Raw genomic sequence first — 26,341 nt, 5'->3', positions numbered from 1 at the left:
ATAGAATTAGCGAAGATATTCCTTAAATAATTTCCGAAAATTCCCATTATCGATGGAACATTAATTTAAATCATTTTCATATCTAAATACATGAGTACTGGTTAACTAAGTGTCATTTTAATAAGAAAATTTGCAATAATTTAAGATTAAATTGAAATCTGAAGGAAACGTGTAATATAATCATTAATAATAGTATCTTAAATATAGAATTAGCGAACATATTCCTTAATTTCCGAAAATTCCCATTATCGATGAAACATTTTAATCATTTTCATATCTAAGTATATGAGTACAGGTTAACTGTCATTTTAATAAGAAAATTTGAATTCCGTATATCCTTTCCAGTGATACTAGAATAATAATTGGAAAAGTGGAATCGTTGCATTAATTTCAGATTAAATTGAAATCTGAAGGAACCGCGTAACATAATCATTAATTATTAGTCGCGCATGAAAAATGATTTCCCCGGAATTCGCGATAAATTCGAGGATCGGGAAAAGCCGACATTAATTCTGCACGGAGGAAGACATTTTCCCTTGGTATCATTCGCTCCGGGCGTTCCGCGGAGCTGTTAATTGATTTTCATCAAGGGGCGACCCTATTTTCCCGCAGCCATTGAATTTCCCCGGGCTCGCAGGCCGCAACAAACATCGAATTTCTCAGGGACTGTTTCGCAGCGTCATTCAATGGCTTTCCCATTATGAGCGGTCAATGAATTTACAATAGGGATCGCGTTGCACACAAATATGAGAAACGCTGTGACGATGAAACGTTACAAGGTTCCTTATTACTGTACTTGCGCGCTTGAAAAAACATTCTCCGTTAATTAACGCACGTTTCTGACACGCGAGCACGTAAAACTTGTTCCGAAAATTTATTCAAAGACGAGGAACTGCGAAGAAGGTACGAGATGTGTTTCAATTCTCGACTCTTCAGTAAATTTCACAATTAAATAAAATTTACACATTTACACTAAATTAAAAAATAAATACACTTTTATGAAGACAGTAGTTGTTAGAAAGTTTCAACAAGAATAACTATGATATATATATAAACTTTTTATACCTGGTTTATGTATAGCAAATTAGATTCTTCAACATAACCTATAAAAAGTCGCTGTTATCACAATGGCAGATCGCCCGACAAAATGGAGTGTCTGAACTTTATAGTCATTACATTTGGTCACTAAAGTGACTATTTGTTTATAATTAATATTAATTTTGTAGGAATGTTTCTTTTATTGAAAATAAAATACATGAATAACACTTTGAATAATGTACACCAATGGAATGTATTTACTAAAACTTCTTCAAATGAAACAGTTTCGTTAAGAGACTTTTGTATCAGATTAATTAAAATTAATGAATTTTAATGTGAAAATTGTTTGAATCTGGAGGATCTATATGGATCTAAGGATTGCTGAGACTGTTTTCAGTTCCGAGCGTTTCCTTCTCAGGGAAACTGACAATTAAAACACACTGAATTTGTTAACGAGCAATATTGCAGCGCACCGCGTAAAAAACGGAGGAAAACACGGTCCGCGGAGCCTCGTACAAAATCACGGGCACGAGCAGCGCAAGATAGCGATCGGTGGAGTAAAATTCCGTACCCGGCGAGCCGTAATGCGGCTCATGAATACGCGTTTAATTAACAATGAACAAACATTCGGAATCAACGCCTACGCTGCTCTTTGTTTACGCATCTTACTCACTTTTTCTCTACTGTTCGTTATCTCTAAAGGCAATCCACATTTCTAACAGCGAGAAAATTAAAACTTGCATCTCTTTTGAAGGTGTCAATATTTTTCTTTAAAAACAAACTCAGTATTCATCCTGTATCAATTAAAATCCCCTTTTAAGAACCTTAAGCAATTTTGTTCACCTCGAAATTAAGGAACTATAAGAATACTTGATCAAATAATTTGATTAACAAAAATGTAGATAATTACGTGTCCTTGAATCTAAATTGTTTAATTAATCAAATGTCTTTACCCTCTTTCACTTCATTCTTTAATTAATAACAGTAATTGCAAAAATATTTGATTAAGTAGATTTATATTATTCTATTGCAAAGACATTTCAACAGTCTGATTTGTAATTGAAAACTAATTACCCTTTTAATTCATTCTTTAATCAACAGTAGTTGCAAAAATATTTAATTAAGTAGATTTATATTATTCAAATGCAAATACACTTCAACAGTCTGATTTCTAATTGAAACTAATTACCCTCTTTTATTTCATTCTTTAATCAACAGTAAGTGCAAAAATATATGATTAAATAGATTTATATTATTCAAATGTAATTAGTTTTCAGTTACAAATCAGACTGTTTCTGATTCGATACTTCTCGACAATCATCTTGAATCATCAGCAGAGACCTCGATTTTTCTTACTTTTTCACCCGATTGTTTCCAAGCGGCAGAAACACCAGCTGGAGACACGAGCAGGGATACTTTCTTCGTCTCATTAAGACGTTCGTTCTATCGCGATCATCCGACTAACGAGTCATTGTGATCGAACATTAGCATTTGATAAATATGCTTCGAGGCAGCTTCATTGCGCCCATTCCACTTCATTCCATGAAAATATCTTCCGTTTGTCGGGCAAACGAAGTACCGTTTCCTTCTTAGACTCGTCATTAATTACACGGTGGAATTATTTCGCCGGCGCACAATTATGTCGCCGCGTCGAATTAAGGAAAAGTGTTTTCCTACGAGCTTCAACGCTGCAACGTTTCGTACAATCTCCTTTATTGAGTACAGGCTTGATACTTATTTACAAAACATTATATTTATATATATTGTACAATTAGAAGAATATTGGTTCGAGTTTCCTGTTTCTCGTGACCCATTTCGATAGTAAAATGTTCATCAGTTTCCGTTCTATTAGCGGTAGGCACATAAAACTCGTTCGGTATATCTCATATTCAATTAAGATACAATCTATTACGATTAATTCTTAACACGTTGAACGCCGCACGATTTCATAGAGCGAAGTATACAAAATGGAAAAAATACAATATTAAATCATTTGACTGAATTGGATTATTATCATGGCGCGTTCATCGAACTGAATGTCACCGCAATGGGTAGCATTATTTATAATATAGAAATCCTTGCGAATAATCATCGTTTAATTGAGTGAACTATAGTAATTCGATTTGCTTGGAGGTCACCGGTGACCTCCATGGCATTCAACGTGTTAACCTTTGAAACCTCAGCTCACAGTATTACTATCCCTTAATCAAGAAATTCTCCAACAACGTTACTTATCAAAATCAAAGTATTTCTATCAAAAATAATTCCTAATTTCTTGAAACTTACACCTATTCGTCCAAGATACTATCGAATTCTCCACGAACTTAAATTATCAGAATCAATGTATTTCTATCAAAATTCCAAATTTCTTGAAACTTACAACACCTATTCCTCTAAGATACTATGAAATTCGCTAAGTAGTGTCTATTGCCGCTTCACAAAACAGGCGATCCAAATTTTCCCGCCACTTCCGGTCGCTCCGCGGCCATCGCGAACGCGTGGAAAGCGCTGCAGAGAGAACGAAAAGGAACGAGATCCGAGTTTTCAGTGATCAACCGAGCTCCGCTTTCTACTTAACGAACAACAGCTCGTTTACATTATGGATATTCGCCTCATAATCGCTCGGACCTCGGCCAATCATACGTCCGAATGCAGATTAATTCCCCATACAAGAATTTCTCTGCTCGAGACGGTTTTCCCCGACCGGAAGCGTCTCTTATTTTCCCGCTAATCGCGAGCATCGACGTTTCTCGCAACGACGATTCGTTGTTTAACATTCTGCCCACTTATTGGCACGGATTTCGGACGGAAGTACCTAACATTCAGGGTGATTCGAAAGTCACTCCGTTAGAATATAAATAAACGTAGAACGAACAGTTACATATGTAATAAAAAAATAAATCCTACTATCTCTAGAAGACTTTGATCTTTTCATCGAAGTACACTCGTATCCGTCACATCCGAACCACCCTGTACACCCATCATCAAGCACACAATGAACTTAAGTGAAACGCAATGGGAATACAAAAATTCTCGGACACCCTGTTCTCGATTAATTGAACAATCGATTCTTTAGTCATTCCGCAGCCTGTAATTCGAGGATCAGCTGGACGGATATCCGGCTCGGATATCCAGCGCTGATCCTTGATCTCTATTGAACTGTCTTCGAGCAAATTATCCTTGACAATGATCCTTGCTTTCTTTTTATAGTGCAGAAGCAGTATTTTAAAATTTTATAGAATCGCCATAAACTATAAAACTGACAATATTTTGAAAGGAATTAACACATTCGCGGACGCGAATGCTACAGCGTTCATTGTCATTGTGACGCGAAATGACATGAATGCTACAACATTGAAACTTATAAGCCATTGTCATGAATTTAATTCTATATAGCTTCAACTTTTTGAAACTATTATCTACTAATCCTCGGAATATTGCATTTTTTTCGCGGCTCAAAATTTGTACTGTCCGCGAACGTAAAAATCCTATAGAATCGAAATAAACTATAAAACCGACAATATTCTGAATCAAATTGAAACTGAAAGTTTGAGGAATTTGGACAGTTTCGACGATCTTCTGTAACGATTGCTCCATTTAAACTTCTTGTATTTCGCGGGTCCAACTGAATTTTGTTCGTTCGATATGTCACCGGGGAAATGAATTTTTCAGTTTGTACAAAGGGTCGTGTCATCTAGATTCAGATGACATGGCGGACAAACCGTTAATAGTGCTTGTCGTAGTCGTCGTAGTTGTTGAAGTACGCTGGCGCCACGTACTTCGCTATGGGGATTGGTTTAGGGTGGATGGCTGGTCCAACTTTCTTCACGACTGCGTTGAAGCCGTTGTGATCGTCGGCCGTGTACTCGACGATCCTGACGCTGCCGTCGGGCTCGTTCACGCTGTAGGAACCGTGGACCACGTCTCCGTCGCGAACCTCGTGTTGAGTCTTCACATCGCCGGTGTGGGGGTCGTGGACGCCATAGTTGAACGTGTACTTAGGGTGCGCCTTCAAGGACAAAAGAAACGTGAAGCTGATTTTTCAAAATTGTACTCGGTTTTTAGATGTGTTGTGTTCAGCTGTAATTCGAAGCTTGAAATTTGGTTTGGACTTTAGACATGGAGGTTTTCACCAGTTAACCTTTTGCACTCGGAAGTTTCTCAAAACTATTTAATATCTTTTCACAACACTAAGACGATATCTTTGGAAACTCCAAGGGAAATCACAAGTACAATGAGGAACAAAGCGGTTTTATTTCAATATTTCACGTATCGAGACGTTATATAAAGTTCAACGTTAAATATCAGACTTTATAGTTTCACTGCATCAAATCAAGTGGTGACAGAATCACCTTCTGAGTGCAAAGGATTAACTGTGGAATTTAGTTGGAAAAACCTCTGGTTCTGCGCACAATAAATCGAAAAATGGAGCGTGTACTCGTCGAACGCAGGACGAATGCACGTAGAGTATATTTTAATGAAAGATCAAAGCGAAACAAAGAAGAATTACATGTTTATGTGAAAATATTAAGAATTCATCGCTTAAAGGATTAGTATCGTGTCAAGCTTTACGATGACGTGTATACTCGTCAAACAGTTAATTGGTTAAGAGGCAAGAATGGTTATTACATTGCGATTTAACCCCCTGCCCTACAATTTATTTTTCAGCTATGATCGACACAACTTGCCATTGATAATTTATTGAAAAGAGAGACAAATGTTAGGCATATTCCATGCCTATGTTTGCTTTAAATTATGATAATCGATAACTAAAGGATAATATTTCATTTGTATTCACAATAATTGAGTAATGTTTATATCTGTTAAGTTCTGTCTGAATTGAAATTTTGGATTTTAGATAGGTTATATTCAATCTTGAAAGACTAAAAATGTTGAATATAAGAAACCCTTGGTCTAGCGATTATTCAAAATAATTTGAATACTATATTATTCTGGATAATTAGTAGGTTGAAGATGCTTCGTCTGAAGTTGAACTGTTAAATTACCGTTTGAATTTCGAGAGCCAAGTCCCTTCAGAAGACTTAACACCATAATTTCAACATAAGAATACTATAACATTCAAAATCATCCATTTCCATACATCATATAACATCACAATATTCCAAAATACTCCAATACACCGATACCAACCTTAAACTTAAAACAAAGACACGCAAAAGAAGGATTATCTAATGAAACTTCCTGATTCAATATCCAGCATTTCATTCTACTTCCTCCGCATTATAAATGCATCAAGTCCCGCGCTCCGGCATTACCTCGAATTAACTTGATTAAGCCCGCTACACATGCCGGCGAATATTTCGCACGAATCCAGCATTTTAATGAAAGGATCACGGCGGATAATTTCAACAACAATTTATCTCCGTGAAAACATCGAACGAACGTGCCCGGAACAGTCGGCATTAGAATTAAATAGCGATCGATACATCAGCGAACTCAGGCAAATTACAGAACAATTGCCTCGCCGAAACAATGGCGGGCCGGGAGGTGTGTGAGAGACCGTATACGATTTACATCCGAAATAACGCGGCACAGTTTAAATAACGCCTAGACGGAGAAGAGCCGTTTCCATCCGGGTCGCGTGTTATGTTAACAAATTGCATACCGGTTAATTCTTCGCGGACGAAAACTATTTAACTCTTTGACTGCCACGTCACCCGAATTCAGATGACACCATTTTTTACGTAAACTCAAACATTAATTTTCTCGGTGACGTTTCGAACGAACCGAATTCTGTTGTATGTATGAGATACAAGAGGGACAACACAGCAGTCGTTATAAAGAATCTTGACTTTTTAGTTTCTACTTTATTAAGAAAATTATTTTCACCACATAGGTATTCCGATGAGTGTTTATTTGGCAATCAACGTGTTAACCCATTCGCCGCCAAAGACGAGTATACTCGTCCTGCTTTCAATATGTTATAACACACAGGGTTTTGAATAAGCAAATTTCGAGTCAAGTCCTGTTGCCTTCCCATTGCCAACGACGAGTATACTCGTCTTTGATTTTATGCACGTAAATGAGTATGTATAATAATATATGTGCTTTTACCTAGAAATAACAGAATTTTGGTAAACAATACCACTCAAAATATAAATGGCAATGGGAATAGCTTCATATAATATAGGTTTGGCAGAGAATGGGTTAAAGTACACAAAGCTTGTAACGCATGAAGCTAAATTATACATTGAATGCTTAAACAATAGTAAAAGGGGAACTGTACACTGATCACTTGCTGTTCAAGTAATTAAATCATTCGTTTGCAACTCACTGTTCCAAATATGAAAATTTCATCGTACACAAAGCTTGTAACGCATGAAGCTAAATTATACATTGAATGCTTAAACAATAGTAAAAGGGGAACTGTACACTGATCACTTGCTGTTCGAGTAATTAAATCATTCGTTTGCAACTTAGTATTCCAACTATGAAAATTTCATCAGACCGAAATGTCGACATTCGTCCGCAAAAGGTTAATTCTTAGAAAACTGGCCGATTTCTCAATGAGATCAAGTTCGTGATGTATCACTATACGAAAAATATTCAAATAATCTCAATCTCTAATGAGATCACAAATATTGTGTTATTACAAAAAATATCAAAAAATAATATTTATTCAAATAAATTTACTTTGATTTATTTCTTGAAAAACATAGTAATATCTATATATAATATTAAATCATTTGACTGAATTGGATTATTATCATTGCACGTTCATCAAACTGAATCTCACCGCAATGGGGAGCATTATTTATAATATAGAAATGTTTACGAATAATCATAGTTTAATTGAGTGAACTATAGTAATTCGATTTGCTTGGAGGTCACCGGTGACCCCCATGGTATTCAACGTGTTGACCTTTAAAACCTCAGCTTCACAGTATTACTATCCCTTAATCAAGAAATTCTCCAACAACGTTAATGATCAAAATCAATGTATTTCTATCAAAAATAATTCCTAATTTCTTGAAACTTACACCTATTCGTCCAAGATACTATCGAATTCTCCACGAACTTAAATTATCAGAATCAATGTATTTCTATCAAAATTCCAAATTTCTTGAAACTTGCAACCCCTATTCCTCTAAGATACTATGAAGTTCGCTAAGTAATCAACATGGCATTCAACGTGTCAACTGAAAACGAGACTTCTTGTTTCCGGTACGCAATATGTTAATCGAAATTCTTGGCTCGCGAGGAGCGGCATAAGAGCTCCTTCCGCGACGTGTCTCATTGTCGTGGCCGTTTCCTCTCGCTTTCTCGCGCGGCGGCTGCTCGTTAAGGACCGCCTTAATATCGCGCCGATAGCAAGCAGCCGCTTACGCGGGCACAGACGGTTACGAAATTTTTGTGGGAACCGAGCCGCAGGAAAAGCTATCGGAAGTTGCGCGCCGGATTATGGGAAATTTATGGGGAAAGAAGTTAATTGAACGAGGAACTCGATTCAGGAAACAGAACCGATTAATGCATGGAATCGGATAGTCCGGTGTTCCTTGGACCGGCACGATTGATCGTGCTAACTTCGGCTCGATGTGTTTACGTGATTTACAACTGAACGACGTTTACGACTAGGAAAAGACGTTGTTTCTCGAGTGAGAATAAAGTGGTAATTGATTCGGAAGAATAGGGTGTGCTGCGGTAATATTAGAGTTGATCTATCGAATCGAAATCGAAAGTACTTATCGGTACGTGACGATTGTCGGGGATTACGGAAACAATTACTGGAGTAGTTTGGAGAGAGGAGTATTAAATGAGAATTAATTCGTGTGATTAGACGTTGGTTTCTTGGGAATAAAGGTGTTTCTATGTTCTTCCGATCTGAAATTGTTAGAGTTTGAAAGGGAAAGGGATATTAAATTAATCTCTCCGATTAAAGATTGATATCTCGAATATAAAGTAAGTCTACTTCATGATTCTATGCAATGATCTTCGTCGTACATGCAAAAGATCCGTCATCTATCGATGATTAATATTACCAGATACTCAAATTATGTTCGAATTAAAAGAGTTAAGGAAACAGTCATAAATGTATCGAAGTAGCTGAAAGAAATGAATATTAAATAAAAATGAATCTCTCGATTAAAGATCGACTTCTCAAACACAAATATTATAAATATATATAACCCTAAGTCGCGAACAAATGATTTAATTACTAAAACAGCAGGAGATCGGTACGTAATTTCCCTTTCCCAATTATCTAAGCGATCGATCTATAATTTAGCTTCATCTGCCAACGGTTTTCTATGTTTCAAAGAATCTTCGTCCGCGAAGGGTTAATATTGTTTGAATACTTACGTAGTAATCGTGATCGTGATCGGCGTGATGCTCGTAAGCGTGAGCGGCGTGAGCGGTGTGATCGAGAGCTGCGCTGACGTGGACCGGCGCGGCGGAAACCGCGTGAACCGGAACAGCCACCGTCGGTAGTACCGCGTGTCCTTCGTAGTCAGCGGATCCTGCGTATGCTTCGAGGCCCTCGTAATCGGTATAAGAGATCCCGTGGCCTCCGTTGTAACCGCTGAGAACCACACCGCTGCTGTAAGCGAGCGTTGCACACACGAAGAACAGTACCTAGAAATTTCATTCGGTGCTTTGGTTCATTATCGAAGTAACTTCTTGCTTTATGAGCTTAAAACTGCTTGATACAATTATTTCGTTGATTTATTGAAAACGAAAAGAATTCTATGATTGTTTTGTGTGTAGGTATACTATGGATTATCCAAAATTGCTTTGTAGTTAATGATTTGAGGCGGACAGAAAAGAATTTTACGCTAATTTTGTTACACTTTGAGTTATTGTGCTTGAAAGTTGCTTTGTGGTTAATGGTTTTATTAAAAAAGAACAGAATTTTATATTTATTCTGTAGTTAGGTATAGTCTGAGTTATTGTGCTTGAAAATTGCTTTGTGGTTAATGGTTTAATTAAAAAAAAAGTTTTATATTTATTTTGTATTTAGGTATACTCTGAGTCATTGTGCTTGAAAATTGTTTTGTGGCTAATGGTTTAATTAAAAAAGAAAAGAATTGTATACCTATTTCGTATTAGGTACAATCTAAGCTATCAGAAATTTCTTTGTGATTAATGACTTAATCCAAAAAGAAACATTACACAGTGCTTAATTATTAATTACAAATAAAAACAATTCTATACCTATCTAGGTACACTCCAAGCCATTGCACTCGATAAAACTACGTCTTCATGAACGATTTAAAAAAAAATTGAATTTTCAAGTAAACCCGTACGCAGGTTAAACATAGAATCCTCTTGTCGAAATAATATCCAATTAAATACAATAAAATTAACATACACATTCATTATACCATATTCGAAATCTTCGAGTCCAACACAATATTCCAACGTGTTAACATACAAACCGAATCATAGACGATTCACGACATAAGTCATTACACGATCAAGAAATTCCGCTCATTTCACACTGATCCCTCTAAATACAGCGTAGAAACCCTTTCCTTCCTGAACCCTCTGGCGCACACTCGAATATCATTGAATACCGAACCGCGCTATAAATAGTTTTACGATCATTTAGGCGTGTCATTAACGCGTGCTTAACGCGGTGAAATTCTGAACCGGATAAACGGGGCCCTGTCCGACTTCTGTTTTCAAACATTCCCGCGTAAAAACGCGGAACTCCATAAATATTCATCGGGCCGCTCGTCGATGATTATTTATCCAGGGTTTTATTAGCCTCTTTAATTATTTTCGTTGCGCGATCGGCGAATTGGCCGGGGATGAATTTATTTTCATCGTTAACGTCGCTTTCGGGCGTCGTTAAGCGTCCGGAATAAATTAATGGATTAAATCCGAGTGGGAGATTGTTCGATTTGTTGCGTGAAAGATCGTTCGGGCATGCGCGGCTTCGATATTTCCGGGAAACGAGGATTTCACTGAAAAATCTTCGCCACGAAGGGGCAGTATATCGAATGCATAAAAGACTCGTAAGACCGGGAGGATTATGGCCGACATTTCGCTGAGTAATACAACCCATATAAACGCAACTTTTGCAATAACGGTAATGGTGTACGGTGGGAATGATGCGTTAAGTGTGTTAAGGGTGGTTCTTAAGGGGGGAACGTGGAAACCGTGGAAACAAATGATCGCGTGGGATTTGCTGTCGATGATGTGACCGTGATACGAGATTTAAATGCTGTTATACTTTCAATGAAAGAGTTTGTAGCTTGAACGTGTTAAGTGGATTCAGTGATGAGATTGTAAGAGATCTGGCTTTTCTGATCTGAAGATATGGTGCAGTCTTATCGTGATAGAATCATAACTGAAGTGTGAGTAAGTTCTCGCTTGTTTCGAGTTGGATCTGAGTGGATTTCAGTTTATTCCAGATTTAATCTTTTCTGAGTGAATACTAATGGACAGTTGATTTAATAGGGGTTAGTGGAGTCTAGGTTTAAGTAATTGAAGATCGTGTTGGGAGAACTAATTGGAACTGATGTTTGAGGTAGATTCAAGTAAGTTATTTCTGGATCATCCAGATTAGTTTTCAATTCCTACTCAATTTTTAAGTTCATCCTAATTCATCCAAACTCACATTCAATTCAAATTTAACTTCATCCCAGTTCATCCAAACTCAAATTCAATTCAGATTCAATTTCATACCAGTTCATCCAAACTCAAATTCTATTCAGATTCAATTTCATCCCAGTCCACCCAGACTCAAATTCAATTCATATTTAACTTCATCCCAGTTCATTCAAACTCACATTCAATTCAAATTTAACTTCATCCCAGTTCATCCAAATTCACATTCAATTCAGATTTAACTTTATCCTAGTTCATCCAAACTCACATTTAATTCATATTGAATTTCTTCCTACTCCATCCAAACTCACATTTAATTCATATTGAATTTCTTCCTACTCCATCCAAATTCAAATTGAATCCATATTCAATTCCCAAACTCATTTCTAATCAAAGCTAAAATAACCTACCAAACTCATACTCAATTCACATTGAATTCCTTTCCACTCCATCCAAACTCAAATTCAATCCACATTCAATTCCCAAGCTCATCTCTAATCCAAACTAAAATAACCTACCAAACTCATACTCGATTCACATTGAATTCCTTTCCACTCTATCCAAACTCAAATTCAATCCACATTCAATTCCCAAGCTCATCTCTAATCCAAACTAAAATGATCTACCAAACTCATACTCAATTCACATTTGACTCCTTCCCGCTCCATCCAAATTCATCTGTAATCATCCAACTTCCAAGCCCACCTCCAATCAAAAACCACAAAATACCTCGAACACATTCAACGATAAAACGTTGCGCTGACTCGGTACAATCAGAAAGCCAAGTAAACCGAGAGATCCGACCGAAGACGCTGGAAGACGCAAACATTTTTTGGCAGCCTCGGGACGAGTTCGACGAACGGAAAGCAAGGAAAGTCGCCGCACGCGCCGAGAAAGTTTCTCGTGTTACCCGTGTGTCGTCTTCCAATAAAAGTGTCCCTTCTCACTTTCTCGACCTTGCTCCGTAAACTAATACGAATCCGCGGAAGTGGTCAGGACCCGCCATCAATTCTACCGCGTTGTGCGGATGCCAACGATAAACCGCGGAACGGGACCACGCCTCCGGTTTCGTCTATGAACGCGAACGTATCTCGTCAAATCTATCGTCTTATACGGCAAAAACGAGCTTCCGGTGCCGCCTGACATCTCTGGGAACCGATCTTTCCTCGGGTCGTTGTTCTTTCAGCGTCTAATTAAAACGCCTCTTTACCTCGAAACGAACTTCCCTCTTTTCGACAAGACAACTTCAAATTTATTTACTGTCGCTGTTTCTTGTGATTTTTTTAAAGAAGATTAATCTCACAGTTCTAATACTGAAATTATATCTAATTTTAACGAAGAAGATCTTTAATTTCTAGATCTTTGAATTCTCATTTTAATCTTTTGTTCTGTTTTGAGGATTGGAAATTGATTAGAATTCTTAACGATTGTTTGATAGTTTTCTTTTGGACTTTTTGGATATTTTGATAAGAAATTGTTGGATTGTTATTGTAGATTTCTTGGGTTACCAATCTGTTTTTGTTATTGCTGTTGAATAATTTATTAGCAAATTCTTAGCTGTTACTTTTGAAAGAATATTAGTTACAATGAGTGCATTAACCAGTTAACTGTGGAATTTTCTTATGATTTTTTGAAGAAGATTAATCTCTCAGTTCTAATGCTGAAATTGCATCTAATTTTAATGATCTTCAGTTTCTAGATCTTTGCATTTTCATTTTGATCTTTTGTTCTATTTTGAAGATTAGAAATTCTTAATGATTGTTTGATAGTTTTCTTATGGACTTTTTAGATATTTTGCTAAGAAATTGTTGGATTGTTATTGTAGATTTCTTGGGTTACATTTCTTTGTTCAAGTTATTTCTTGGAAAAAATAAAGAATTCATCGCTGGAAGAATTAGTATCATGTCAAGCTTTACGATGACGTGTATACTCGTCAAGCATAGTTAATTGATTAAGAAATAAATATAATTTTTCGAATGAAACATAAATTGTCAAAAAGAATGAATCTTTGTGTAAAGTTTTCGATCAGAAGGAAACTAGAATGAAGAATTCTACTGAACGGTTGAAAAGAGGTTGAAATAGTAGAAGAAAAATCATTCCGACAAGCTAATATTTTCTTAACAGTTCGAATAATCAGGACATAAGGGTAGAAATCGTTGTCCCTGGCAAAGGGGAACGATCGGAGGTGTATTCTATAGCGATAAGATGAGACTTGGCTCGATCAAACGTAATGTTCCAGTTACGTCTCGATCGGAGGGTGAATTTATTCCGCAAGAACAACCCGCCGCCTATTTGCCAGGCTATCAGTAGGAAATTCCAATTTCATCCCCGGCGTTTGACGGTCAGGAGAAGAAAGTTAGCTTCTGTTCGAGGAACCTCGATCAATTGAAATAGAACTATCTTAGGGTCGGTGGACAAAGTCTTTGAAAACACGCTATTTGAAAGTATTTGATCGTCTGATTTACAATTCACAATTGACAATTCAGAAATGTGATATAGAAAACTCTGAAAATGCGTATAAAGAAGTCATGAAATGTTTAAAACCAATTAAAATACAAGAAAATTGTTAAAATTGAATAAAAAAATGGAATGTTTGAAACCTTATTATACAGACTAAAATGATAGATTAATTAAATGTAACTATTAGTCACTGAAAATTACGAAAAGTCTCAATTTATCAAACATTGCAATTTAGATAGATGAAAAAATGTAATATTAAAACATTTGATTGAATTGCATTATTATTATCGCACGTTTATCTAGCCGGATGCGTTAGATAGCATTATTCATAGTAGAAACATTTTCAAATAATCATAGTTTAACTAAGCGAACTATAGTAATTCGATTTAGTTAGGGGTCACCGATAATGACATTCAAACCATTGACACTTAAACTATCGAGCAATCGTCACTTATTTTCAACATTCCATAAAAATTACACGTTTCTTGAGAAGAATCTGCTCTTGTATCTTTGCAGATACGAGGAAGTAATTGAAAGTCTTTCGCAAAAATGCGTTCACAATTTGAATACTTGCAAAGCCAAAATTCTGAGATGGGTCAATTTCCCTTCCGGTAGTGTTAGTGTTAAATTATAATTAACTTGTCGAGAAAACTAGTTTGGCCGCGCCGTGCGACGCATCGAAAACCAACACAGGCAAAAACGCGTTCACAATTTAACACTAAAACTACCAACCGGGTCAAATGACCCATGCCTGATGTCTTCTTTTTGCAATTATTAGAAAGGTAACAAACGTTTCTCTGAGAAATTATTAAAGAAATTCATTTAGCACTACGCAAATTGAATTGTAAATCAATTAAAGCCTGAACAGATGCACTCTTGGAGTTTTTGTAGCGAAATTTTCAAAAGTCAATCGATCTGCTCGGTAGTTTTAGTGTTAAATGCTTGGAAAATTGAAATTCTGAGATGAGACAATTTCCCTTCCGATAGATTTAATGATAAATTATAATTAATTTGTCGAGAAAACTAGTTTGGCGCGCCGTGCGACGCATCAGAAACCAGCACAGAGGCAAAAACGCGTTCAGAATTTAAATACTTGCAAAGTCAAAATTCTGAGACGAGACAATTCTCTTTCCAATAGATTTAGTGTTAAATTATAATTAATTTGTTCAAAAAACTAGTTTGGCCGCGCCATGCGACGCATCAGAAACCATCACAGAGGCAAAAACACGGTGTCCCCTTACGGGAAACTCGGCCACGACCACTGGACAGGGGTAGAATCAGCGTACCTTCAGCATCGTTGCTCGACTTCTATGGGGGTGTCCCGTTTCACTTGGTATATGCGAAAACGCCGCGATACACACTGATAGCCGTTATTCCGGGACGATCGTCTTATATCTATCTCCCACCAGCAGACTATTCCGTTCCGAGCAAAAGCTCTCGTCCTCCTACTGTGCGTTCCCCCGTACTCCCGACCCCACCCGCGGTTCCTTTTTTCTCTTCTCCTCTTTTTCGTCCCTCTCTTTTCTTTTCCTTCCTCGCCGGATCGGACGCACGTTCGTCCACGCGACGGTTTCTCCCCTTTTGCCACCAACCGGCCACCGTTCTACATCGCCAACGACTTCCGGTCGCAAGAACTTTGCCAGGAGGTTATCTTTTTAGAGGACGAGGGTGCAGATTGGTCCTTTACGACCGTACGATTCTTTTTAAACTCGGAATGTATGGTTTCTGTTGTCGAAGTAATCTTTGGAGATTGGTGGACGATTTTTAGTGGTTTTTGTTCTTGGGGGAATTTCGTGAATGTTTATTGCTTGTTTTTATTAGTTTTGATAGGGAGTTGGAGTCGGTTGGTTTATGGGGAGATGGAAATTGTAATTTGTTAGATTTGTTTTTTAGTGTTTATTGAGAGGAGGGATCATGGTGTTTATAACGGAACGAAGGTGAAGGTTGGTCATTTGTGATATTATGATTTTTTTAAACTCGGAATGTATGGTTTCTGTTGTCGAGGTAATCTTTGGAGATTGGTGAACGGTTTTTAGTGGTTTCTGTTGTTGGGGGAATTTCGTGGAATTGCTTGTTTTTATAAGTTTTAATAGGGAGTTGGAGTCGGTTGGTTTATTGGGAGATGGAAATTGTAATTTGTTTGATTAGTTTCTTAGTGTTTATTGAAAACATCATAGTATTTATAGAACGATGGTAAAAACTAGACCTTTCTAAATTTTCCAAAAATCCAAAATTATTTCTGTCATTAAGAGTTCTAAATGTTTCTTCCGCAATTTCTATAGGTTCCTACTATGAACACAATTCATATACACCTTACTCGTTCATTACATAAAATAGCAATCAGTCGCTCCATGAGCATATTAAAATTCCGAAATGCTAATTTACTTCCTGCGGCATCTGTTTAGAACACTGCTCGCATTGTTTGAGAAACTAGATCATTTCCTCGACGACTGTGCACCGAGTCGAATAACTGAGTTCATCGAATCATTGTTCACATCGCGTTCGCCCAGCAGACAGGTTCCAGAGGAAGGAATTAATTTGGCAAGAGGACGAGCGCGCGAAGAGAGGCGTGGCTGTCTCCGTTACGTTGGGAAGTGTCGTAACGTTTAGGAGAGTTGGAACAAAGCTCGCCTGTACGCTTCTCCGCATAGGTAATACACCTTTTGTACGGCGCGGCGATCTTGCACCCGATGTAATCGCGGGCTAAATAATTCTCGCGGGCGCTAATGACGCCAGACCCTTTTTTTCCTCCTCTCGGCAGCCTTAGACACGTGTGAAATTGGCAAAGAGAAACTTTGCAAAGAGACTGTTCTCGCTTGAACGCGTTCCTCGATCAACTGTCTCTTTATTTAACCCTTTGCGGACGAAGATTATGAAGGTATTCAAAATCTCTTGTAGATTCTGCTGAATTAACCCCTTGGCCTATGATTTCTTTCTCAACTCTCATCGATACGGCTGCTTTGTCATGAATAATTTATTGGAAAAAGAGAAAAGTTCTAAGCATATGTTATTCCTATATTTCCTTTTAAGTGTAATAGTTGATTACAGAGGAATAATATTTATTTTGAATTCGAATTAACTAAGTAATATAGACATTTGTTGAATCATGTTGAAAATCTTCACCACGAGCCTCACTCGTTGTTGTAGGACAAGGGGTTAACACTAAAACTACCGAGCAGTTCGATTGACTTTTGAAAATTTCGCTATAGATACTCCAAGAGTGCATCTGCTGAGACTTTAACCCTTTGCACTCGAGAGGTGACTCTCAGTCACCGCTTGATTTGATACAGCAAAACTATGAAGTTGAATATTTATTACTTTAAATGAAACTTTGTATTGCAACGTGAAATATTTAAATAAATTGTTGCTTAATTTATCTGTGAATTATCGTTAAATTAGTTTCAAATAGAGTCGTCTTTATCTCATCAGACGATGTTCAAATATTTCTACTGAAAAACTTCCGAGTGCAAAGGGTTAATTGATTTACAATTCAATTTGCGTAGTGTTGAATGAATTTCTTTAATAATTCCTCAGAGAAACATTTGTTACCTTTCGAATAATTGCAAAAAGAAGACATCATGGGTCATTTGACCCGTCTAGTAGTTTTAGTGTTAAATTGTGAACGCGTTTTAGTGTTAAATTTTGCCTGTGTTGGTTTTCGATGCGTCGTATGCGGCCAAACTAGTTTTTTGGATAAATTAATTATAATTTAACACTAACACTACCGAAAGGGAAATTGTCCCATCTGAGAATTTTGGCTTTGCAAGTATTCAAATTGTGAACGCATTTTTGAGAAAGACTTTCAATTACTTCCGTGTATCAACGAAGATACAAGAGGAGATTCTTCGAGTCTCAAGAAACGTGTAATTTTTATGGAACGTTGTAAATAAGTGACGATTCCTTCGTACTTTAAGTGTTAATGCTTGATTGATAGAAAAACAGGAAACTGCTGTGCTAATCTCTAGCTGTTTCACTAATTAAATCATTTGTTCACGACTTAGTCTTCCAAATATGAACATCTGATCTCGCCGGGATGTCGATGTTCGTCCGCAAAGGGTTAAATATCGAAAGAAAATAGTTTCGTTCTTCAATTTATGTGCGATTTCTCGTCAAGACAGTTCGAAGGAATGTCGTCGGTATCTGATTCGAAAATGTTGAGTATTTCCAATGAGAAACTTCTGGAGTGCAAAGGGTTAAATGCCCGAATTATGCGGAATGGGCATGATTTCATCTAAATTGCTACGGAACCAGGAACTAGGAGCGATGATTACGCCCCGAATTTCATGCGTTCTCATTATGCAAGGACGAATGGTGTAAGAACCTGAATGAATGGCCAGTGAAATCTTCAAGTAGCTTTTACTTCTCTTGAAAATCTCGGAGACATTTATTTTATTTGTTAACACGTTGAACTCTGTAGGCTCCGATATTGCACCAGTTATAATATTAAATATTTCAATAAATCTTAATGAAATTACCCTAAAATTATTCGATTTTCCACACTTCCAAATTTTGTATTAACAAGGAAAATAAAAGATCGAAGAAATGTTACAGCATTTCTCATTTTCGCTAGGAGTACTATAAAAATTAGTTGCAGTTGCTGATATATCACAAAAAAACCTGGAGTGCTAAGGGTTAACACGTTGAATGCCATGGGGGTCACCGGTGACCTCAACCAAATCGAATTACTATAATTCATTCGATTAAACGATAATCATTTGAAAATTTTCCTATATTATATGTAATACTTAATACACTGGCATTCAATAATTCAAAACCTGCAATAACAATCTAATTCAATGACATAAGTTGAGACCACATTATGTTCATTTTGAACAAAGTCTTAATTATTTTGACGGGCTTCAAAAGAGTAAATTTATTAAATTTGAAAGAATATTAGGCAGTTTCGCAGTAATATTTTATAGTTAACTGTAAATGGTTCTAATGAGGAATTAAATAGTTTCTTCTAACTTTCGAGTGTTTTAATTGAAAAAACGGTGATTTATGGATTCTACTAGAATTTTATTATTATTGATTAAGATTCTGAAGATTTATATCTTAGTGAAGATAGAAATCGTTTTTTGGTTAAAGGAATTTGACTGTATGAAATATTGTAAACTAAGTGATTAATTTCAAAGTAAAATTCGTGGACGCATTGGAAAAGTTACTGGGACGAAACTAATTCCAGCAACCCTACACGGTGTGCTATATTGTACCGTATTTTCGGAAGGTTCCTGTTCCTGGGGGTAGTCGGGCGCTAAACGTTTTCAAAACATCGACGGCGAACTTACGGGGTGTGAAGGGTCACGAGAGGTTTGGTCACGTTCTTCTTCCATTCTTGATACTTTGTTGCCAAGGGGTATTGTATCAGCGACACGCCGCAGATGTTGAAATATTAGGGTCGGTACAAGGTGTTTCGGAAAATTCGATGGAAACTTATAACGTACAGTCAGCCACAGAAGCGATCTTCCGTGACAAAAGCTTGTAACAGGTAATCTAATGTAGCAAAACAAACATCAACTCTTAATTCCTAAGTTGGATTCATCTATTAGCGTCAAAGTTACAAAATGACAATTCACTGTAAAACAATGGTTACTTCAATCTACAAACTCCTTTATTGAAGATTACAAGATTTGCTAAAACAAAATAGTTTTGGTAAATATCACAAAAGTTGTTTAGCATCCAAACGATTAACACGTTGAATGCCATGAGAGTCGCCGGTGACACCAAATCGAATTGCTACAGTTCACTCAATGAAACGACAATTATATGAAAACATTTGTATATTGTAAATAATGCTACATAATACAGTGGTATTCAGCTAGATGAACGTGGAATAGTAATAATTATTTACCAAAATAAATTCGCTCCTAAAACAATTCACAAAATTGCTAAATTAAATTACATCACAAAACTAAACTAAGTGCTGAGTTAACAAATTGTTCAATTCGGAAACTACTAAAAAATTACAGAATTACAACAAATTGAAAAGTTTCAAAAGTAAAAATTCTCTGAATTAAAAGATCCCATGAAAAATGACCAAGGGAGCAAAATCTAATTAATAATCACCGAATTATTAATCACCTAATTACCGAGTTACTCAAAATGTCCCCAGAACTTTCTCTCGTCAGATCCGCGATCTACAAGTCATGAAAACATTTCTCCTACGAGAAGTTTCGTAGCAAAAGGCGTGGTTCCCACCGATGATTCCCCCGAAATGATGCAACGGGACCAGCCACAAGGCTCGTTTGTCTAGCTGAACGAATGGCAGCGTTCACCGGGCGCATTAAGCGGCGCGTACGCGTTATGTAAAGCCGACGTTAAAAACGCGCGACGATTTCGCTTCGCGATGTCGGTCAAGAGCGGACCGCATGGGAAAACGAAGCTTCTTTCCTATCCTCTCTTTCCGTTTAACCCTTGACCCTTTGCACTCGAGAGGTGACTCTCGGTCACCGCTTGATTTGATTTGCAAAATTATAAAGTCTTTTATATAATATTGAACTTTGTATGATGCATCGATATATGAAATATTGAAATAACATAACTTTCGTTCTTAATTTATATATGTTTTCTCGTTAATTAGTTTCAAAGAACATCGTCTGTATCTCATCGGAGAATGTTGAATATTTTTAGTGAGAAACTTTCGAGTTCAAAGGGTTAAAATGCTGAGTGGGGTCCTGTAGGGAGCCCAGAAAGTATTTTTCTTTAATAACTTTGTAAGTAATTTTTTGTAATTTTTCAGATTTTATGTATTTTTTCTTTTTTCATCAAGTATTGTGGACGATTTGTCTATTCTAAAAATATTACCGTGTTTTTAGAACGAATCGTACCACGTGACACTCAGTTACTTACGAAAATAAAAGGACTGATTGAAATGTTATTGTTTTTGTTTATAGCGGCCAAATGTTAACCCTTTGCGCTCCAGAAATTTTTTGCCGGAAATATTCAATATTTTCTAATGAGATACAGATGACATTTTCTCAGGTTGAATTAAGAAATCTCACGTGCGTCGAGAAAGAGGACTATTTTCTTTCAATATTTCGTACATTGATGTATTATACAAAGTTTAACCCTTTGCACTCGAGAGGCGCCTTACACAGTTAACTGGTTAATCGAGTGAATTATAGTAATTCGATTCGATTTTGGGAATAATGAAAGTTCCATTCTGTGGCGTCTTATACTTCCTTGAAAATCATTTCCGTCGCGATGAGTCACTATATAATCCGACAAAAGTACGATGCACCGGATAAGACGCGAGATTCAGGAAGCTTTGTACTCAGTTCCACTGGCGAATGTCTTGATGAAGATAAAAATAACGTGCAAATGGAGCACAGAACCCCGGGAAGATCGGTATCTGTGCTTGACATAAAAGTGCGCCTTCTGACCTCTTCACCCGCGTCGTTCTGAAATTGGAGTAACTAACTGTAGTAGGTTTCCTCGGAAATATTGTGTACCATTTAAGAATAAACTGCAAACATGTTTCACATTCAAATTGTCATTGCTATAAGAAATTTCCAATAGAATAAATGAAACCTCCATATAACAGTAATTCTAATAAATAGAACGTAACACACACAAAGCTGAAAATTTCCATAAATAGTGCATATCCAATGATCTCAAAGAATGATTCTCAAAAGTCAAGAATTCAATTGTCATAAGCTCTAAAATTCTGCAAATGAATGTTTGATTTCGTTCGAGTTTTGATCGATCGATCGCTACATCGGATTGCCTTCCATTGGGCAAATGAAACTTCTACATGGTGAAATGCATTCAATCATATTTCCATGGTTCCCGAATACAGTTATGAGCAACGGAGCAAACACGTTACGAAAGGGATCCTTGGCCAGCAGGAAATCATAGAACATTGCCAAACCTTGGTCTGTTCCGTTCAACGGAAACGGTCTTTCATAGAGTCAGTCCTAGGGCCGGTCTTTTTTCTCCTCTTTCTTTTCTCGCTGAGCCGTAACGCTCGGAAGTCGCTCAATCCTGAAGAAGGACCTTGCCGAGGCGAGAACGTACTTTACGGCCAGTTAAAGTAGATAATGTCCATGGTCAGACGGCGTGAAAGGATCATTAAGGAAGAGTACCTGTTACTCGAGCCATTCGGCGAGCGAGCGAGTCGTCGGGTCTGGAAGGATGTTCTTTCAACGGCCGCAAAATGGCTCTTATAATTTCAAATTTGTCCCGTTCGCTCTTTAACGGAGCCACGCGACAAATGGCAGCTGTATAGCTAGCGAAACGAACGTGTGATCATCTCGAATAATTTTTAACTACTACATTCACGCGTGACGTTAAGAGTAACGGCGCTGTCGCCATTTTCTTTGAGGTTTGGAGGTTATGTTCGGATGGTTCATTTGAAAATGAAGTTTGTTTGAATTATTTAGAGAAGTTTCGTTTGGAAGATATAAGAGAACTATGGGTTCTCTATTCGCTTCACATTCATTTCTTTTTAAAAGGTTTGATTAAAAATTGAGGTGTAAATAGAAAATTAGTTAGAAATGTATAAGTTTAGTGTAGATAGATGTCGAGTATATTTTCGAGAAATGTGAATGTTATTATGCAACATTTAGGTGTAATAATTTTCAGTTTAACGTGCAATTTGACAATTATCCGGCATAATCGATTTTCGTAATTTACGTTGCACGATAGTCTCACTGTTCCGTTTCATTCGATTGAAAATTCATTGGCACACGTGTTCACTGGACTCGTGTGAAATATTTTTGCACATCGCGGTAATTCGACTTTCTACCGTTTATTTGTTAAATAAATTCGCCCGCCGCTGTTCCGAGTTCCGTTCTTTGGGCCGTTCCGTCATAACTCCGGATTAGTGTTCATTTAACGGATCCAGCTACGCAATTTCTAACGCGGGCTCGATCGGACCCGAGGTGGTATTAATGTTTGTCGATGCAATTACTGTTCATGTTGATTGCGTCAACGTCAATTAAGGAAATTACTGTGGCGTGCAGTGTAAAATTTGCATGGAAAATCCGGCGAAATTCCACGCGACGATCGATCCCGGAAACGAACGCCATCGGACCGATAGAGTTTCCCAAGCTGTCCAATTATTAAATTCACTCGAACACAATTCCCATTTATATTTAAACCAATCCGCTTCTTTAAAAAACACTATTGTTTGATTGATAAATCAATTAACCCGTCAAACAGTCGACTGACAGGAAACTCTGAAATACACTGTGTAATATTAGTTTCAATTCTAAATATTCTTTAACCATCTCTTTCCTAAAAATGGCGAAAGATGTAATCAAAGAAAATTGAAAATAATTATCAAAATCAATCTCTCTCTATTTCTCTTTAAATAATAATGTCCCTTCTCTTTTCAAAATGCCGGAAGATATCAAAGTAAATAAAAATTATTTTATGAAGTGATTCAAGCATCAACTTCGACTCATTAAGAAATAAAAGATAATCAACAAATGAGATATAATAGATATTCACCAAATCTTTACCATCCATATATTTATTATAAACCACCTATAGAAAAATAACTTCAAGAATATATACATTTGGTCGAGAGGTATTGTATCTATTATTCTTCATGGAATTTACGTTCAGAAAAACACATTAACTTCAACAAATCTTTACCATCCATACATTTATTACAAACCACCTATAGAAAAATAACTTTAAGAATATACATATTCGCTTCGACCAGTTGGTAGTTAGAAAATTATGCCGATCGTAAAAAGCTAAAGACCTAAAGCTGAATGTCAGCCTCGTCGAAAAGTAAACGACCATACACCGTGTCGCTTAACCGAAATAAAAGAATCTTCATAACCGCGTTCGTCATTTCTCGCGCGACAACGGCGAGAAACAAGTGAAAGGTAATTTCCCTTCGGACGCTAAAAGAGCCACTAACGAACCGGAGCACGCGCCGCGTCGGACCTGGAAGAGGCCCAGAAACTCGTCTCCGTTACGATTCTAACAGCCGTGAAACCGTGAAAGGTTGGCTCGTGACCGTAATGCCGAAGCGGACGGATACGGCGACCGGTAAAACGCTCGGCGGCATGTTACGCGCTCGCCCCGTTCACCGATCGTCGCGTCGTGTCGTGTCGTCGCAGACGCTGTTTAATATGGCGACTGCACGCGAAATGGCAGCGTGAACGATCGCGGAAAAAAATCCTCGCTCACTCCCACGGTGGGGCGTACCTGTTCGGTGTACGCCGCCAATTTCCGGTTCGCGGCGGCGTGCTCTGCCACCCGCGGCGCCGTTTCTTTATTTACCGTAACAAAAGGATCGCCGCGCTCGCGCGGGATCGTTCAATTTACTTAATGATCTTCGAAGAAGGGAACAACTGAATTACTGATGATTCTTTCGTCATTCTGGCTCCTTTTAAATGGATTCGGCTAATTCTAGCGTTAGATGTTTCGTGTTAACCCTTAACCATTTCCGGACAAACGTCGACAAAATTTCGAGATGAAATTTTCATATTTGGAAGTCTAAGTCGAAAACAAATGATTTAATTAATGGAATCGCAAGAGATTAGCACGTAGTTTCCTATTTTTGGAGTAATTGTTATATAATTTAGCTTCATCTGTTGAGGGTTTGTATATTTCAGAGAATCTTCCTTATCTCCAGGAGACCCCAGTATGTTTATAGCTATAGGACTTTGATAATTACCACAGCATTTAAGGAAATATTAAATTTGATTAGAACTAATTGTCCGTTTAAAATATATTACATAACAATATGATACCTGAGTTTCTTTTTATAGATAGTGATATAAATGGATCTCACTGGAAATCCGCACAATTTAATTTTCTGATAATTAGCCGCAATGTGTTAACACTGTTTCTAGCGAAGGTGTCGAAAGACACGTTTCGAAGTTTTCAGTTAACTAGAACTGGAGCAGTTGACCTGATTTTTCAACATTCTTGTATAGAATGTCGGTTAAGTTATATTTTAATTTTATTAATAAGTCAATTACTTTAATCATTTCTTCAATTATTATGAAGGAGTAAATGAGGAATCGGTCATTTTGGCCCATCTGGTAGTCGAATAATCGATTCAGGATACACGACTAAACTCGGAAAATATTTTTAATAATTTAGAAATTTAAGTAGTAAAATATTAAAATTAAGCAAGATGTTACCAACAATAAAAGTTCAAAAATTAAACATAAATAGAACTGTATAAGATTACGGAATCGATAGATACTTATGCAATACATAAAATTCAGAATTTGACAATTTTATATTATACCTAAATTATTTAACATTTCAAATGAAAAATTCATAAATTAACATACAAATCGTATAAAATCATAGGATCTTCCACATCATTACTCTCATCCAACACCCTTTTTCCAAACGATCCAAAATTTCTCTCTGTCCAGTGAGTTTCTGTTTCATTACGGGTCAGGACAGACCCAGCCAGTGTAAACGGTGATTGATTAAAGCGTCGCCGCGAGAGACGTATCTCGTTTCCTAATCATAACGCTCCGGGCTCGAAGGTTCTCCCTGCTTCCTTCTCTCTTTCTCGGTTGCTCTCCTCCTGTCACGCCTCTGTCAATCGGATACAACCGTGACGCAACTCATTGTTTACGAGCGGCATTTCAATACAATCGTGTGAGAACTCCGGCTGCAAAACGTGGGGAAGAAATGTCTTGGCGTATCCTTGGCACACCCCGATGCACGGCGCAACGGCGCTCGTGCGCGCACGTAGAGCCGGGTCCTTGCCGGAGTGAGGCCGCTTTTGGCTCTAATTCGCTCCCGGTTTTCACTCCGGCAAGGACTAACCGGTTTTTCATCGTTCGGAAACAATTCAAGCAGATACGCGCCGATGAACCGACCTAGAGAATTCTTTTCCTGGAGGCATTGGGAATTTCAAACGAGTCTAGCCGATATCTCGGACGAAACGATACGCGCCAGTGATCTGTTCATGAATGTACACGTTTGCGAAGAAATTGTTAACTCTTTGCACTCGAAACCTTTTCAATAGAAATATTCAACACCTTTTGACGAGATATAGGTGATATTGTTTGAAACTAATTTAACGATAATTCATAGATAAATTAAGCAATAAAGGTGTTTTATTTCAATATTTCATGTAACAATGCGAAGTTTAATTTGAAATATTAAATATTCAACTTTATAGCTTTGAGTGCAAAGGGTTAACTGTTCGTGTGAGGGGGATAAACAAATTAGTAATGCCTTCGATTAATATTATAACAGTGTGACAGATACGCGGTTTGTTGTTGAAATAAGAGAAATAAGTGAGAACGAAGGACGAGTCGTATTGGTTCGGAGAAATGTA

At 37.3% G+C, this 26,341-nt stretch overlaps 2 protein-coding genes across 4 annotated transcripts in view; one reads left to right on the top strand and one right to left on the bottom strand.

Moving 5' to 3' along the window:
• CDase (neutral ceramidase) overlaps nt 1–26,341 on the top strand; it is a 67,303-nt gene that overhangs the window by 17,877 nt on the left and 23,085 nt on the right. The gene's annotated exons all lie outside the window — the stretch shown is intronic.
• Nucleotides 2,735–15,419, bottom strand: CPR6 (cuticular protein 6). The gene is made up of 3 exons (XM_031982495.2): nt 15,357–15,419; nt 9,358–9,630; nt 2,735–5,047 (listed from the first exon to the last, which is right to left on the bottom strand). Exons 1-3 carry the CDS (start codon nt 15,363–15,365, stop codon nt 4,763–4,765), a joined length of 567 nt encoding a protein of 188 aa, XP_031838355.2. The 5' UTR covers nt 15,366–15,419; the 3' UTR covers nt 2,735–4,762.

Source organism: Nomia melanderi, chromosome 1 (genome assembly GCF_051020985.1).
Source record: "Nomia melanderi isolate GNS246 chromosome 1, iyNomMela1, whole genome shotgun sequence".
Lineage (NCBI taxonomy): Eukaryota > Metazoa > Arthropoda > Insecta > Hymenoptera > Halictidae > Nomia > Nomia melanderi.
This window is presented reverse-complemented; position numbering and strand designations above follow the sequence as displayed.